This window comes from Chaetodon auriga, chromosome 19 (assembly GCF_051107435.1).
Source record: "Chaetodon auriga isolate fChaAug3 chromosome 19, fChaAug3.hap1, whole genome shotgun sequence".
In the NCBI taxonomy this organism is placed as follows: Eukaryota; Metazoa; Chordata; class Actinopteri; order Chaetodontiformes; family Chaetodontidae; genus Chaetodon; species Chaetodon auriga.
The window spans coordinates 6,742,670-6,760,263 of NC_135092.1; the positions used below are offsets into that span (position 1 = coordinate 6,742,670).

Below are 17,594 nucleotides of genomic sequence, written 5' to 3' on the forward strand. Positions count from 1 at the left end.
TCATGTGGTTATTTATACATGAGACATGTCTCATATCAAGCCTCCGCTATTAGCTCCTTGCAAATGGCACACGTGTTGAAACTTGGCACGGTTGAGGGAAGAGATAAATGTGACATTATAGCAACATGCTGCAGTAGCTGGATGAGATTATTATGTATGTCTGACAGCACAGGGTTTCAGGCATATTGACAGCTTTCCTTATTTGCTTTGGCTTAATCGTCAAATGAAAATCATGATTCTCAACACACTGTGCAACACTCAAATCCAACACTGTGATGCATTAAATTTTCCTTGGTTTGTGTAACTCTCAAGCCCATTCATCAGCATGCTCAACCTCACATGCAAAATATTGCACCCAGCCAGCATATCAAAAGCTAGCAAACATAGATGTTTCATATTTTCAATAGTTTTACGTTATCTTAATGCTACAACAGCTGATAACGTGAGTCAGGTAGCAACATGTTCATTCTCAGTCTTCAGTGCAGCTTATTACATTTAGGCTATGGAGGGCAGAACTGGATTTCCTGTTGGTACCACAGTCACTGGATATGGACCAGATATACATCAGAGAGGGACAGCTGGCCTCAATGTCATATATGTAAAAATACACTGTCTGTGATGTGTGTGGTCCAGTAGGGATGTAGGGAACAACTGCATCATGCCAAAAGGTTTTTTTTTTTTGTTTTTTGTTTTTGAGTGACTGGATAGACAGGCGTTAGAAACACATTTCATTTAAATGCTTTCTAATTTGCATGTATTTGCTCTGTTTGATATTTGATACCTTTTCTCCCTTTCTCTATTAATTTCCATTCCTGTAACCTGTGTAACCCACACTCACGCTCCCGGCTCCATCTGACACTGCTTATACTTAGTTTAAAGCTTGGGCAGGTAGTGTATTTTAGAAGCATTTTTTGTTGTGTGCGTTGAAATTGCCTTGACATCCAGACAGTAATCAATAAATTGAATGCTGTGTCAAAGGGTCAGGGTTAGGGTTAGCAGATTTGTAAGCAGATGTGTTTGCATCAATAAACAACATGCATTCTCTTTATTGTGTCTTGGACAGAAAATACCATCTCTTCTCTCCGGTCTTACAGCATACCAGATGCTCATTGTGAACAAGGCCACAAACTTGAACACTGGCATTGAATAGACTGCTTGTATAACTTGAGTTTATGTACTTGGGTGCCGAAGATATTTGACTATTGTTGGGCTACCGTGTTGCCATACCGACACGATTCCTCAAACATTTGATTGTCTCGACGTAAGGAATGACATTGCATGTCATTTTGAAGGCAGTGATGCACTCGAAGATGAAATTATTTACTTTTCTATAAGTTAAATGCTCAGAGCGAGCGACTGCCTTTTGCAGGAAAAATATCATCTTTTGAGGACTGTGACAGCGAAATGTCCTTAAGCAGTTTAGAAAAACTGCACTCGTGATGGAACTGTGATGGATACTTTGAAGCAAATTCCTATAATTCTGTAATAATTGCTACTTGCAGCCCTTTTTGTGACTATATATGATGTCTTATGTAACCTGCTTCCCACTAGGTCCACCTGTCATAGTCATCCCTCCAAAGAGCACCTCTCTCAACATGTCCCAGAATGCACATCTCCGGTGTCAGGCGGTGGCTGACCCCCCCAACATGACCTACGTGTGGCAGAAAGGTGGAGAAAACATCTATCACATAGAGTGAGTGCAATCATTACTCCTTGTTCCTGAGCAGTCCATTTTTCACCCATTGATGTTTTATGCATTGTGTTCGAGCAGAGCAGGAAGAGTGAAATTTTACCTTTGTGGAGTTTTTTTTTTTTTTTTTGATTCTCAGTGTTCTTGGAGCACAGGTATGATCATTGCGTTTAATTCAAATCGAACTGTGCTTTTCATGGAAGATTGTCAAACAAAATGTTTCACAAAGAAAGGACAAGAACAATCAGCAGAAAAGAGGTGATGGAACACAACAAGTGGAAATGTGAAATAAACACAGGACAATCTGAAAGATCAAAAACCAGATCTGAATGCTTCCCTAACGTGCTCTGGCAGACTGTACCAGAGCTGAGATCTATAGAGACTAAAACAGACGTCTATATGTGCATATATTCTAAAATCCGCCTCCGCACAGGGGTTATTTCTGACCCATGGATCTACAGTAGATGAAAGCCAGTCTCAGCGGACCAGACAAACCTAGAAATGACATTTCTTAAAAGCCTGTCTGACATGTACTCACATGCCGATCCACCGAATGGTTTGATGACAAATGTTGGATTTTCTTCAAAAACCGGAGACACAGAAGTGGAGCGGTTTTAAAAACCGGTGTAATACCTGCTTTGCGTCAGGTCTTGCACATGTGTTGCTGTATTCTGAATAAAGCTTCTCAAAGTTTTGATGACTGAGGGCCAATTTGGAGAGCCGGCGCTACATAAACGGAGGACCACATTAAAACACAAAAAGTGCTGATGAAATTTACAGAAATTTGTTCAAAAACCATCAAATTAAAACAATACTATTACTAAATTATTTATTGTACGCTCAGAACCCAGTGCTGTATCAGCTCATGAATCTGTAATTACACTTAGCTAGCAACTATAACATCTTGGTAATGCTATAGCAATGCCAAAGATGGCTAGTTGTAGAAGGACACACCACTCCATATGTTTTTTTATTGACAGAGTGGTGTGTCTGCCCCCTGGGAGTGTCTGTGGAGATTCCTGCTTTCATTGCTAGTCTCTAGGTACCAGAAAAAATGTAATGGCACAGAAGCACTGCATTAATCAAAATGAACAATAAGTGACTGATAATCCAACTTCTTTTCATTTGGAGTTAACTTTGGCTGCAGGAAATGTCTTTACATGCCAACACACATCTAAGGGACATGTTAGAGAACTCAGAACTGAGAGGTTTCTTTGGCAGCCCAGAAAAAATGGAGCTTTGCAGTAATCAAGCCTGCTAGTGATGAAAGAATGCTTTATTCCTCCAGTATCTGCCCAGGAGAGAGAAGGCTGTACATCGGCAATATTCCTGAGATGATAAAAGGTGGATTTTTCTTTTTTTTTGTCTTTCTACTTCTGATGTGAAATTCAAATTGGCATCCCCCCCCCCCCCCCCCCCCCCAAAAAAAAAAAAAAAGACATAAAAAAAGAAAAACCACCAAGGTTAGTAGCTCAGGGCTTGACATTCTGTGCCAGGGATTTTAAGTCAGAGCGCAGCTTCTCTTTTTGAATTTTTGCTGCAATGTTTTGCATTTCACTGTTATGGCTGTTCAATTGCAGGAAATATATACCATCCATGAACTGAATTGATGTGAACATTATATCACATAGAGGAGCAGAGCTGTGCTTTGTTGTCCCAGTGGCAACATGTGCAGGCTTAAGGTCACAGATGCGAGAGCAGAGCTTGGGTTACCGCTCACGTTGGGTTAGACAACATTACAGTATTTAGATAGAATATCAGTGTGTAGTAATTAATATAGTGTAGCTGCTAAGTTGCTGTAAAGTGTTTAATTTATGGAAAAAGTAACCAGTTTTTGGCTGATTAATCAGATTAAATATGAAGTCAAGGTACATCACTACATTGATGCAAATTTGAAAATGCATTGTGGGTAATCTTGAGGTCAAACAGATTTGCTGAAAGGATTTCTTTGCTCATAAAACATTTGCAAAGCCCGTTTTGTTTTTAACCATGCACCTGTTACATTCATGATAGCCAGCTAGCGGTCTTCATCACTGCGTTTGTTCCACACTGCTTGTTTTTCTCTGCACGTCAGTGAAATGTTGTGAAACCAGTGGCAAGATTGTGTATTAAATCTTGTGTGCCATCTCGTGCATGTGCGTTATGCTGACATAATGGGGACCTTCTCATAAAAACAATGCTCCAAAGCTGTTGTGGTCAAAAACAGTTACATTGCTTTTTAATTCTTTACTGTACAGCTCAGTCTCAGCACTCTAAAACAAAAGCCAGTCACTATCTGGTGAAGAAAGCTGAAGTGCGGATGAGTTAGATATTTTTCTCAGGAGTATGCGCAGATCTAGGCAGAGATAGAGGCAGACTGAATATTGGCCTTACATTCATCAGGTAGACAAACACACAGCTCAAAATGAATGCTAATGTTGCTCCATGTCTGCTGGGTGTGTAAGGCAATTGTTTCCCAATACATTAGGCAGAATAGCGTTATGGTAATAATATACCAGGCATGTCTGACAGCTTGTTTGTGACTTCTTATCCCCTCAAACAGCCAAAAAATAAATTAAAGCCTACTTAATAAAAACAATATATAATAGGCTAGTCTCTGCCAAAAAGACAACATACATACATACTCACAGACAGAAAGAAGCTTCAGGCATGTTACTTTAAAAGAAAAAAAAAATGAAATTGGCCTGAAACTGTGAAGCACTTAATGAGCTTTTCAGTAGGAGAGGTTTCACAATAGCAGTGTTCAGTAGCAGGGAGAAGATCCGAGTGAGCGGGGAATGGTTCATGATTGCCAGCACATCATCCAGCAGACAATTGAACACTCAAAAAACGGTGGCTGGGATAGGGTCAGTTGAGCAGGTGAAGGGTTTAATTTGCATTACTTCTCCTCCTGAGCATTTATCACACACCACATATATCATTATTCATTGCAGTTACACTCAGGTTAATACTCAACCTGAGTGAAAAAGTTTCAGAGAGGCTTTTTGGAGCTGATATATAATGCTGTTAACAGCTGAGTAGAGCACACGAGGATTATTCTGATTATCTGTTACTAATTCTGGGAAATAAGCTCTTTCATAATTGCTTTGTTAAAAATAGTTGTGAGAATGTCAAAACTTGAGCTTAGTTTTTCTCCATCTGCACTGAAGTCATTTGATAAGCATCTAGACTAAGAGCCTGCACCCATGCTAGCTGCTGGAAGAGGGTGAATGTTTGTCATGTGAAAAAGGAGATGCTCTGAAAAGCTGCTATGGTGGGCTATTATTTTGACATGAAACATGCAAATGTGGTTATCGAACCATAAAAAACCAGGAGGGCAAGGGTTAAACAAGGCTACAGCCTCGCAAGCAGCACCGTGAGGCTGAAATGCTAATGTCAGCATGCTGATGCATGCTGGTATAAGTGTAATATTCATCATGATCAGCATCTTACTTGAGTGAGTTAGCATGCTAGCATTTGCTAATTAGCAATAAACACAAACTACAGCTGAGGATTATGTGAATGTCATTAGTTTTGCAGGTATTTGATCATACTGTAAGCCAAGAAACCTTGACCTGAGGATGACAAAAACTCACCAAATTATCCCATTACAATAGGATCCATCCTCTGGGGACCATGCATATGTGTACCAAACTTCATGGCAATCCATGTAATAGTTGTTGAGATAGTGTATTTCAGTCTGTGCCAAAGTGGTGGACTGGCTGATCACCATTCATAGAGCCATGTGACAGTGAAGAATCACTGATATTCTGTTTTATCATTATCATTTAATATAAATTGAATATGTTGGGGCTTGGTTAGACAATCCATTCAATTTGAAGATGTCTTTTGGGGCTCATTTTATAGACTAAATGATTAATCTACTGCAGTATTAAACCATAATGTAAAACAAGTGGCAGTTGCAGCCTAAATGCATCAGCACATGAGGAGCAATATTCATTTAGAGCTACGTTTGTGTCCAAGTGATGAAACATTCACTCTCCTTTGAGTCCTGAGACAAAAGAAAATGTTTAACTCTTTAGCTGCTATATGTTCTACTTTTTTGTGCTGGACAGGTACAGGTGTACAGTGGCAGCTTCTTTGCTGAAAAAACCTGTCTGCCACTGCTGGAAATGCTCGGACACAACAACACAGTCAGCGTGCCGTAAAACCAAATCACTGTGCTAACAGAGCCTAAAAAGCTCTGTCGAGTTGCACGACTCTTTGAGGATTTGTCACTGGAAGCAACCCCCTTCACATTAGTCATTTGAGCCGTTGTTGATCTAAAAATATTGATAAGTGGAGCTCAAATAAAAGCAGCATTCAGTGACACAGGTCGACGCTGATATCATTGCAAAAAGAGAAAAACAGAGTAGTGGTGAGAGATGCCCAGGCCGGTTACAGTACATGAGTCATCTGCTCTGTCGAGTCATTAGCATAAACGTGTGACTGTGAATCGTCCCACGAACGCCTATCGTCAGAGTGCATATGTAAGCGGTCTGTAGGGTGTTGCAGCCTGGTACAGTCCTCCGGTTTTCTCTCTGGTCAAATGGAAGAATGTATAAAATGAGTGGGCACTCCTCTTCCCACTTTAACTGAAATGAAATGAAATTTCCTTAACCGCCATCTGCACACAGTGGTGAAGAACTCCCAGAAAAAAAACAAAAAACAAAAAAACTCCCTCCTACACTGTTGATGCTCTGAGAGCCTGTTTGACTGAAAGAGCTGAATTACCTCTCGCTGTTATTCTGAAGGGACCGGTTTGTTCTTCAGATGCTGAACACTTCCCGTGTGTTGTTTCTCAAGGTCTCTGAAGTCACGAGTGAAGATCATGGTGGATGGGACTCTACTCATCTCCAGCCTCATCCCAGAGGATTCTGGGAACTACACCTGCATGCCGACCAATGGCCTGCTGACCCCGCCCACAGCTTCTGCCAACCTCACAGTGATGCGTACGTTTGTGTGTGTAGTCTGCAGTCATGAGTCATCATAAGACATCAGATCCTACCTTTGTTTTTTGTGGTTATGGTTCAACAATTATTTGTGGAGCCAAAGGGATTTTTTTTTAATGTTTGTGGGGCATTAGCACTCAAACAGTTAAGTACTGTATAGTCTAATGACATATGAAATTATGGAAAAATGATTCCTGATAAACATACAATTCATTTGTTGACTTCTGTTAACTTGAATATTGTATAAAACACTTCAAACTTCTGAGAGGTTAGATTAAACAAGATGGGGTTCTCCTATTAATACAGGTTTAAAAGCAGTGTTCCACCGTTAAATCAATCTTATTTATATGGCCCAATATCACAAGTAATAAATTTGCTTGAAGGGGTTTTACAATGTGTTCAGTATACATATTTTCCCTGTTGCATTGGCTTCGACATGTCAAAAGATTTTATGGTACAATCAGAGATAACGGTGACAAAACTATATGTGTGTTGTTTTGTGTTTTCTTGACTGTAGGAGTTACAGGTATATTCACATATTTATAGACATAGAATAAAATACAAACACTTTTTTATATTTGTCAACTAATCAAAATGTTTGGGAGTGACAGCAGCACCCAGTTCCCATCATGCATTTAGGCATCTTGGTGGTGGGCGTACTCCTTTTAAAGAAAGGCACATTTTGTAAATGGTCCTGGATTAAATCATCAACAGTGAGAAATCTCATTTCCTCTGAACATTTTACAGTTGTTTGCAGACCTGTAAAACCCTTCAGACACGTCCAGTCAGCTGTAAATACATGGAACAGCACTTGTAGTAAAACATAGGCTCATAGAAAATTGATTGCAACAAAACCATTCTGCTCGCTGCTCCACTACATGTGTTTTCCCAAGTTATTGAAAGAGTAAAGTGTATCTAAACTGTAGTAGTTATTCCAATGTAAACAGTATTTTCTTCCTCTGTTCAGACCCAGCCCAGGCTCTTCGAATGCCACAGCAAACGTACCTCCCCACAGGTATGCGCGGCACGGTCACCTGCCCGGCGGCAGCTCAGCCTCCCCTCCTCCGTGTGGATTGGACAAAAGATGGAGAACCACTTGACCTGTCCTTGGTAATAAAAATAATAATTTCCAGATGGAGGTGCAGTCACCATAACAAAGCCCAACCTTTACTGTGTGCCCGAACTCAAATTTCTGCCCCTTGTGTCGGTCAACAGCGCCCTGTTTATTGGTTTCTGATACTGCAAACATCACAGAGAATTGGCAGCTGAATCCATTCGTTTTCTTTGAGCAGAGAAATGCAGAGGCTGAGCAGGCATCTGTGAAGCGGCTGCAGCCCATCATGAAAAACCCTTCTCTAACAATAAGCCCATCCAGCTCGCCTATAGAAGAGCATCATTTTCTTGCTTTTACCATGTGAATGTTGAGGTAGATGTTATGATATCATTTGAGGCATTTTAATGGGACATTTTCAGTGTCCACTGACAGAAATAGGCTTTTTCAAGTAATTCAACTACATATAGTACATGTTAATGGACAGGGATGATGTGTTCAGTCTTAAAAGCTTTTGAAGCAATCCCAGAGGAGCTCCTTATGGACAGTAACTACCCCCCCCCCCCCCACATCCAGCTCAATCTCACTTTATGTGTGGGATGAGTGAAGGAAACCTGACGAGGTCAATGAGGGACATGGGGTGTGACTTCCCAGTTTACCAGAACATTTTTTAATCTTTCCATTTCTGTTCGCAAAACCAAAGTTTCATTTTTTTTTTCTTTCAAAATAAAAGCCCAGGGTGGCAGCTTTGAAAACCATTTTCATTGTCTTGCGTGCAAAATATCCACCTACTTCCTCCTCCTCCGCCGTCACACGCTGAGTTGACCCCACCTTCAGCACTTTGGTGTGAGCGACGGACATGCCGGTGGGTGAGAGGCACTGCAGGAAATGTGATGGATTCCTGTAGTGTGGGACACTGGCGTTGGAGTCAGGCTGTTATTCTGCCAATTATTCCAATTCCACTCTGGATATCACAAGCTCTCCTTCCCACAGTAATACTTTCTCACAGACTCATTCTGGAGAGGATAATAGCAGTTTTGACTTCATTAAACTGAGTGGGAACCTTTTGCACAGTCAAAAACGAGCCTTCCGCTTTAGCTTAATAGAAATAAAAAAGGCTTGAAAATGTAACCGCTTTTAATGCAAATGCTTGAAAAAGGGACTCTGAAAGCCCATTTCTGTTTCCTGTGTTTAGATTTACCTAAGAAATGCTCAAGAGAATATCCAATAAAGGTTTTTTTTTTAATTAGAAGAACAGAAGATCGCTCCACCTTTCATGTTGTTTCGATATCGTCTTGCAAAAGCTCTGACAAGATGAATATACAATGGACAATTTTAGAGAAGTTTGGAAATAATCTGCTCCGTGGGGACTTAAGTACTTAACCACTGCAGGACTGTGGCAGGCAGATATCAAAAAAATTATTTCTGTAAATCCTTCAAACACAGCTGAGGAGCTCATATGTGGCTTTGGAGTGGTTACAGATTTCCTGCTCTTTAAGCTCTTTGCACTCTTTTAACTGAATGTTTTCTTCCATCTAAGTTACGTATAATTCAATACTGCATGTGCTAGTTCCTTTTCTTTCTAGCTGTCAGAGTTCTGTGAGCATTGTGCATTTCTCTCAGTATCCAGGATGGACCTTGACTCCAGAGGGTTCGTTGTTCATGGCCACAGTCAATGACGATACAGCAGGCGTGTACACATGTACTCCATACAACAGCTACGGCAGCATGGGTTCATCTGGGCCAACGAACGTCATTCTGCAGGTTAGTATGTACTCATTTAAGTCATTGAAGATATTTCAAGTAGGTCAGACTATACTCCTTGCACCACAAACATGAATTTGTTGGTCAGTAATGCCAAGGATGCTCAGAAACTGCCATTGAATCTGCCCCTCTACTTCTACTAAATTGTTTATCTACACCACCGTGCATGCATTTTAATTAGCCACAACTGCATCTGTCATAGCGAATTAAAAATTTAACAGAAATGACATTTTATTGACCTTTTCGCTCCGACGTGTGAGTCCCCTGGCATTAATGGAAGTCAACTCAGACTCACTACAATGGCTCCACTAGTGGGGAGTTAATTGTGTGGCTAATCCTTTTGTTATTAAGATAATCTTGTCCAAAGCGGCAGTAATCCAGTCTTAAAATCCATTGTTGGCATTGCGGCAATCTCCTTGATTCAGCTATATTGCTTTGGCAATTCACAGGACCCCCCATCATTCAGCATCACTCCAGAGAAGCAGTACAAACAGGAAGCTGGTAGAACCCTGCTCATCCCATGTCAAGGAAGCAAGGACCCAACAATTAAAGTGACCTGGACCAAGGTAAAAAACCCAGTACAGGTTTTTACAATTCATACTGCAAGCAGTCTTATTCATGGCTCTGCAAGTGTTTACAAGGACAGTCCTTTTTCTTCTTGCTTTTCTTTGCTCTCGCTGTAACAGTTGCATTTCACAACACTTCTGTGATGTTTCATCTTGGTTTTCTTATGGCTGTCCTATTGCACTATTCAAAACCAAGGAGAAAATATGTACACAGTGTCACAGTTTCCTATCCTCTTTCCATTTGTCAGTTGTTCACTTATGTCCTGGTATATTTATTATTATTTAATTAAGTGTGATTTTGGGTGATGAACTAAGACAGCAACTCATCTAAAATGCTACTTGACTGTTGGCTCAAGGACCATAATAGCTAGTGTAATATAGTAGGTGTGTCAACTGGCAAAAGCATTGTTTAGATTTCCAAAAGACCATCTCATTTATTCATTTCTGCCTCATCTTCCTGCTCCTGATCTAATGCCACAGGTGAGGGAGGCGTGGATTGTCCTCTACAGCTCGACAATATGTTGAGCTGTATTCGTTAAGCCAGCCCACTTCTTAGTGATCTTATCAGATCAGAAGGATTTGATCTGATCCCTCTTGTAATTATCCCCCTGTCCACATATCCCAGTTCACTCTGAACTACAGCTCATTTACAGAAGTAAAAGTAACTATACCAGTGCTGAAAGTTCTGCTAGTGCTGCCATCAACATGCTCTGTGCAGAACCTGTACAGTACAGCTACTTCACAATGCAATGATGAATGTGGTCAGAAGTGCAACCCACTGAGAACAGTGCATTGTGCTTTTCCTCCATAGAGATTTATTGAGCAGTTGCTCAGGAAATTGGCACTTTACTGAGCAACTTTAACTCACTTCAAATTCAAAACATGCAATAAAATCCAGACACAGGGATCAGAATAAACTGTTAGAATGACGAAGTGATTGTGTGCTGTGTAACTTACTAACTCTAATTTAGAGTCAAGGTACTCTTTAACCTAACACGACAGTTATTTTATTCTGAATTCAGTCTGCTGCTGAACTATCGCTGTCCTAAGACTTTCAGAATGCTGAGTGCATATCAACCTGTAGAATGACTTTCATTGGCCCAGATGAACCCATGCTGCCGTAGCTGTTGTATGGAGTAGACGTGTACACGCCTGCTGTATGGTCATTGACAATATGAGCTAAAATCTACATCACAATACATTTTCAGTTTTACCTTGATACTGATAAATATAATGAAAACCAGAGGATCTTTTATGTTGGTAATTAGATTTTTTCTTCTGTCCATCTCAGCGGTACATAATGTATTTTTAGACAGATGAGACAGACAGAGTTTTGTTCCACGTGTAAAAGGTCTCTGTGTCCTTGGTAGGTTGGCTTGGCTCGTCGCACACCGACGTCCATAGAACCCAACGGATCTCTGCTCTTGCAGCCTCTCACCAAGGACCACCACGGGACGTGGGAGTGCACCGCTGCTAACCGTGTCGCGTCGGTGAAGGCCAGCACACAAGTCTTTGTCCTGGGTGAGCGCAAACAGGAGGTGTCCTATCTGAGAATGCCATAGCAAAAGTCAGTTTTCCTGTTATGTGAGCTGTCCACATTCAGATGTATTTTTTTCCAAATTTTTCTTCATACCTGTGCAAACCTTTATTATACCCAGCGCAGGCTGGATGCCTGTGCCTCCAATCCGCCTCCAACGGATAAATGTGGTACATCTAGAGTTGGCCTCTAAACTTTAGCAGAATCAGGTAGTTGAAGTGCTGGACGATTTCCAGAAACTCCTCTCCGTTCCCTCCATTACAGGAACCAGTCCCCATGTGGCTACCTCTCTGTCCGTCTCTCCAGGGGTGAAGCAGGCGAACATTTCCTGGGAGGCAGGCTTTGATGGAGGATCAGCACAGACATTTTCAGTTTGGTGGGTGTAAAGCCTCCCACTTTCTTCTTGGGCTGTAACCATGGCAGCCATCGACAGCGCTGGCATTACTCTATTGATCTCTGCGATGAGGAATTCATTTATCTGTTATCACTTCTTGGCAGCTACAATAAGAAACGGTGCTGCAGAGCATAGCTTTATAATGCGGTGACCATGCTAGCTACAATTGGAGGTTACTGACCAAAGAGAGCGTAATACATTTGTTTCTTGTGAATCAGCACTTTAATATTGGCTCACAAATCAAAGGTGATTGTCTTTTGTGTTTTAGATATGCTTGTGATGTGTTGAAAGACAGGGCTGCATATTATACTATTTGTCATATCCTTTCAAAGAAGAGGTGCACCAAAAGTCCCTGTGTTACAGTCATAATGTATGGGATATTTATTAAAGTAAAAGTTAAAAAAATAAATAAATAAATACGATTCACTAATCAAATCAAAACTTCTCCTAATGCTCATATTAATCACATTGTAACCTGGGAACGGTACATCAGATGAAGATCAGATGAGCTGTCTTAATCCCTGAGAGGGAACTGGGTCGTCACTGCAGCAAAGAGCAGCGCAGAAGTATATATAATTACATCAAAACTGTAAAAATAGAATCAGCAACCTCAGCTACCCCTCGCTCTGACACCCTGACATGTTCTGACCAGAGATTAAGAGGGATAGTCAAAATGGATACACTCCCTAATATTAGAAAAGCAAAAGATCAACACTTTTTCTGTACCGTAAGAAGTTTTTCAGGACATAATGTCAATGTTTCCCCCCGGACATTTCAACTGCAATCTTCTTTTTTTTCCCTATGAAGGCAGAAAATGATAGCAGAAAGGGTCGTGCAGGCACTTTGTGACTGCCAACAAATGAAATTATAACGATCATGCAGTTGTTTTACAGTTCTGGAAGCTCTGTGGGCAAATATTCAAACCATATACAATAAAAAAAAAAAACAAAAAGGTTATCACAGAACAGAAAAGGCACCCACAAAATCTCTTTCCTCTGAGAAAACAAAACAAATCTCTGCTCTTGCATTTTGCTTTACAAATATGACCGGCTTTATATATCACAATAACATGACAAATGTGAATTTCACTCAAGTGTTGAAAAAGAGTGTTGGAGTGAGTAATGTTCTGCTCTTTTCCCCATAAACTAACACTTCTCTTGAGTCAAAGCTATCATCTTCAGAAACAAAAAAGAGGCTTCAGAGTGACATTAATAATTAAGTTCCTCCCGTTTTGAATGGGTGAATAGGTTTTTTTAGCCCCGGGTCAAGTAATTTGTTCTGTACAAAATGGGCGTGTACAACCCCAGCTCCGGTAGGAACATGAAAATCATCATAATTGGAGTTGCGAGCTCTGTGTGCAATTGCAGGGATACATCATTGCTGTCTCTGACACAAAATCTGGAGCTGATGATGAGTGTGAATGATTAATGAAACCTACTTTTCTGTCATGTTTCATAAAACCAGACTCCCACAATTCCCCACCGCCCTTTTGTTCTCACTTCTTCTCTCTCGGTCTCTCCCCCTCTGCAGGGTGAAGAGGATTTCAGAGAGTGATAATGATAGGAAGCAGGACTGGTTCTCTGTGCCTGTGCCCCCCTCATCTGGCACCACGCTGCAGGTGACAGGCCTGTCCCCTGCCACCGTCTATCAGTTCAGCATCCTGTCTCACAATAAAATAGGCACAGGACCCTTCAGTGAGATTGCCACTGCCCGGACTTTGGGTCAGTACCATTCCTCAGTTTGGATTTCAGCAGCTGGATCCTTTTTGGATTTGTATGTCTCCCCAGTCTTTTTATTAGCACTGAACGACGCACAAAACACTCGGCGAGCAGGCTTTTCATTTTTAGCCGGCGCTGACCGTCACTTTCACCGGTTGAAATAACAAACGCTGCCAGCAGCAGATTATATCAAGTGTAGTTAATTAAAGTGAATTCCCTGAGTAACTCACCCAAAGGACAAAATCAAACTTGGCTATTGTGTGATTGATAAGCTACAAGCCGATGTCTGCACTCAGCCAAAGATTGTTTGTTCCAGAAGGAAACACCACTCTTCAACACCGCTGTGCCATCACAGTGGCCGTCTCATCAGTGACCTCAGTAGTCTGTACGTTACTCTACATTCCCAACACAAGCCTGAAGAGAATCTTCAGACTTAAATCTCTGAAGAAGTGTTGGATGGATTGCCATGAAACTGTCAACACCTTCATCTCCCTTTCGGGAAAAATGACATAACAACATGTCTGTCAACTGTACTTATAAAATAAATAAATGCTGTTCACATGGTGAACACAGTAAATTATACCTTCTAAAGATCAGCATGTTAACATTGTCAGACAGTGTCAGCATTTGCTTCAAAGCACTGCTGTGCCTAAACACAGCCTCACACAGTGAATGTGGCGTAAACAGTCTTATGTTACCTGTCACCCAGCAGGGGGTTGTATCTTCAAAGGTGTTTTCATGATCTTGTGGATGTCCACAGTCGTCATGGAGTGATCAAATGTTCGCCCAGGGGCAAACTCAACATTCAAATCCAATGTCTCCACACAGTGTTCTTCTCCTCTTAGCTGGACGTCCAGTGCATTTAGGTATGTTTAGTTATCTGCCCTAGCCTATGGCAGTGGATGATGTAGTCTGTGGAAATGTTGTGAGTTACCTGTTGATATTGCCCCTGGAAACATTTTATCTTTCCTGGCAGAGAGTAGACATCCTTGGGACATCTAAGAGATCACGATAATACCTTTGAAGATGCATCCTGCTCCTGCATAAGAGGTAAAAAAATAACATTTAGATTGTGGTCTCAAGGGTTTGTGAGGCCCTGTCTGCCTCACCATGCCAAATTTAGTGGGGAAAATCTCCTCATTAAACGTTTATGCGTAATCAATCATCATCGTCATATTGTAAGCTTATCAACTTAATGGTATGTGAATTTGGAAATTCAGCATGCGGCAGCAGGGATGTTCAAATGTTCATGATGTCACAATATTAAATACCTGAAATTTAGTAATCATACCTCACACCAGGTTTGCCTTAGGTATGATCAAAGCTAAGAAACTGGTCAATTAACTGTATATTGCATCTTATTTGGGACTCTGCAAAGAACTAACATCAACCCCAACCCTTCTCCCCTCACACTCTCAAGGTTGAACATCTGTGGCTGTAGCAGTTTCCTCCCATGTAATTAAATTTTTCCGCCAGAACGTATCCGCCTGATCGACTGAAGGTCTTTCTTATTCCATCTGCTTCAGATCCTCCACTGAGGAGAAGTAAACTTATGCCCCCAGCGTCGCTGTCAGCTAATCTGGGCTCAGCAGGTGTTGTTCTGCAATGGTCCCTTCCTGAAGCTCAGCACCCTCCCATCACAGGCTTTGTTCTCCAATCCCGCAACGAGCAAGGGGAGTGGTCTAATTTGGAGGAGGACATCAGTGCCAACAGCAGTGAGATAGTCATTCCGGGTCTGCACAAGGTAACAATCCAGTTGTGCTCCTCCCTCTGAGACTAATCAGTCCACGCTGCTTGTTGAATGCCTTGGAGGTTTTTATCTGGGGTATACCTCTGTGGTTTTACTGTTGTAGACCCTCATTTATGCACACTACATGGTAGCCATCACTTCTCTGTCATCTTTCAATCTGTGTGCCCTGTCTGTGCTTCTCTCCGCCCGTTTCGTTCGTCTTTTTCTCTCCTATACGGGCCTACACAAATTCAAATGAACTTCATTAGCATTGCAGGCACAGTCCCGTGTTGACAAAGTGTGGTTTCATCCTCTGTCCTCCCCACTCTGTGTGTGTGTATGTGTGTATGCGTGCGTTTGTGTGTGTGCGGATGCTGGTCTCAGGACTTTGTGTATGAGCTGCGGCTGCTATCTCGTCGAGGGGAGTTGCTGAGCGAGCCCAGTCCATCAGTCAATGTCTCCACCATGGGTAGGTGTTCGAGAGCAACCTTGCCCCCACCACATTCTCTCCCCACCCTCTGATTCAACCCGTCCTCCTCTTGCAGTCTCCTTTTCTAACTCTTTTCTGTCTTTCTTTATTTCCTCCCGTTCTTCTGTTCCCAGCATTGGACCAAAATTAGAGCAGGGCCCTGGGGAACGCTGTCCATTAGAAGCCTGAATGATAGAAATAGCTCCACTAATAACTTCTCAAAAGAGTTAGCAATAGAAGTTGTACTGGTCTTCTGATTCTTATGTGAATGTGACATGAATTTTTCATTAGATATGGTATAGAGCTATCAAACAGAGGGATCTACAACACCCACTTGTATCACCCAAGGATTTTATATTGTTTAACATAGCTCTGCTGATAAATATAGTCTGGCTGAGTAAATTATGCAAAACAATTAAGTTTACGATTTGCTGATAATGATCACCAGGGACATGGATTGGAGACTAGATCCACTTAGCTGGTTATACTAAACCTTGTAGCAATCTTGTGTTATTTGTCTTTGTTTGTGATGGAAATGAACTGTATCTACTGTCGTTGTAACAGACTAACAGATGCTAGTAACATGAAATGTACATGTGAGTCAGCCAAGTGTGATCAGATGATTGTGTGGCATGATGATATTTTAGAATTCATAAATAGATATATTTAAAATGTATTTTAATACTTACAATTATAGATTGAAATAGAAATTTCTAAAAATGACATATATAAATAATATTACATAATAAATATATTCACAAATAAAAAATAAATACTTAAAAACTAATAGCACTACATTTCTTATTTCTCAAAAATGTGCTACATAAAAACTACTGTAAAACTAACTAAACTAACTAACTAACTAACTATAAAACTGAACTATAAAAATATAGAAAAATGTAAGAAAGAAAAATTAGGACGAATGGTATCTGCATCATTTACCTTATCTTTTTGTCTTAGTCTGAGCGTTATCTTGTTTTTTGTTGTTATGATGCTGTTTTTCTGGTTCTTTAAAGGAATTGTTTAGTAGTTTTTTATGGTTATTGCTGACACTATAGTCCCACCTAGCCTGCTTTTCATTTTATTGACTAATAGATATATCACTGATGAAATGATGTCACAGGGATGGAGATCTCCCCTGCCACATCTCGGCTCCCGGAGTTCCCAGAGCCATTACTGGCCAGCGTGCTGGGCGGGGCCGCCTTCATGTGCTTGGCACTGCTCTTGCTGCTGGGGTCCGCCTGTGTCATCAGTCGCAAGAGAGACCAGCGTCGCAGAAAGAAAGATGGTAAAATGCCCCTCACTCCAGAGACTCAGCAGACACTCACTTTGATGAACTGCATCATGAATATCATCATTTATTCAATAAAATATTGAAGGCACTTTCAGTCCATTATATAAATCATACCCCACTGCATGGATTTGGCGCTCCTCTTGTCCCCCGCTCGTCCATTCAGTTGTAAAAGTTATTGATGTCATTTACATTACTTGCTAATTAGGGTAATTTCTCATTAGTGGCTGATAAATGTAAGTGTAATTAACTTTTTGGACAAGCCTGGGTGCCTCGGGCCCTTTAATGGGCTCTTATTAGGGTTGATTATGTTTTTACTTCTTGGTCAGCGTAGTTGTATCCTAATGAGTCAGATACCATCTTGCCCCTCTCCCTCCCTTTCAGAACCCCCTCCTGCCATCTATAAATGCTCTCCATCGATGTAAGTACCCCTTTATCATTTCATTGTAATACC

At 41.1% G+C, this 17,594-nt stretch overlaps 1 protein-coding gene across 1 annotated transcript in view; it reads left to right on the forward strand.

Annotated features, from left to right (window-relative positions):
* The window catches only part of igsf9a (immunoglobulin superfamily, member 9a), a 34,605-nt gene that overhangs the window by 11,976 nt on the left and 5,035 nt on the right, over positions 1 to 17,594 (forward strand). Inside the window, exons 7-18 of the mRNA XM_076758719.1 lie at positions 1,552 to 1,693; positions 6,476 to 6,621; positions 7,589 to 7,731; positions 9,296 to 9,436; positions 9,886 to 10,002; positions 11,373 to 11,523; positions 11,804 to 11,915; positions 13,464 to 13,654; positions 15,178 to 15,395; positions 15,765 to 15,849; positions 16,973 to 17,137; positions 17,525 to 17,561. Of these exons, the coding sequence (XP_076614834.1) occupies positions 1,552 to 1,693; positions 6,476 to 6,621; positions 7,589 to 7,731; positions 9,296 to 9,436; positions 9,886 to 10,002; positions 11,373 to 11,523; positions 11,804 to 11,915; positions 13,464 to 13,654; positions 15,178 to 15,395; positions 15,765 to 15,849; positions 16,973 to 17,137; positions 17,525 to 17,561 (1,648 nt within the window). The remainder of the gene's footprint in view (positions 1 to 1,551; positions 1,694 to 6,475; positions 6,622 to 7,588; positions 7,732 to 9,295; positions 9,437 to 9,885; positions 10,003 to 11,372; positions 11,524 to 11,803; positions 11,916 to 13,463; positions 13,655 to 15,177; positions 15,396 to 15,764; positions 15,850 to 16,972; positions 17,138 to 17,524; positions 17,562 to 17,594) is intronic.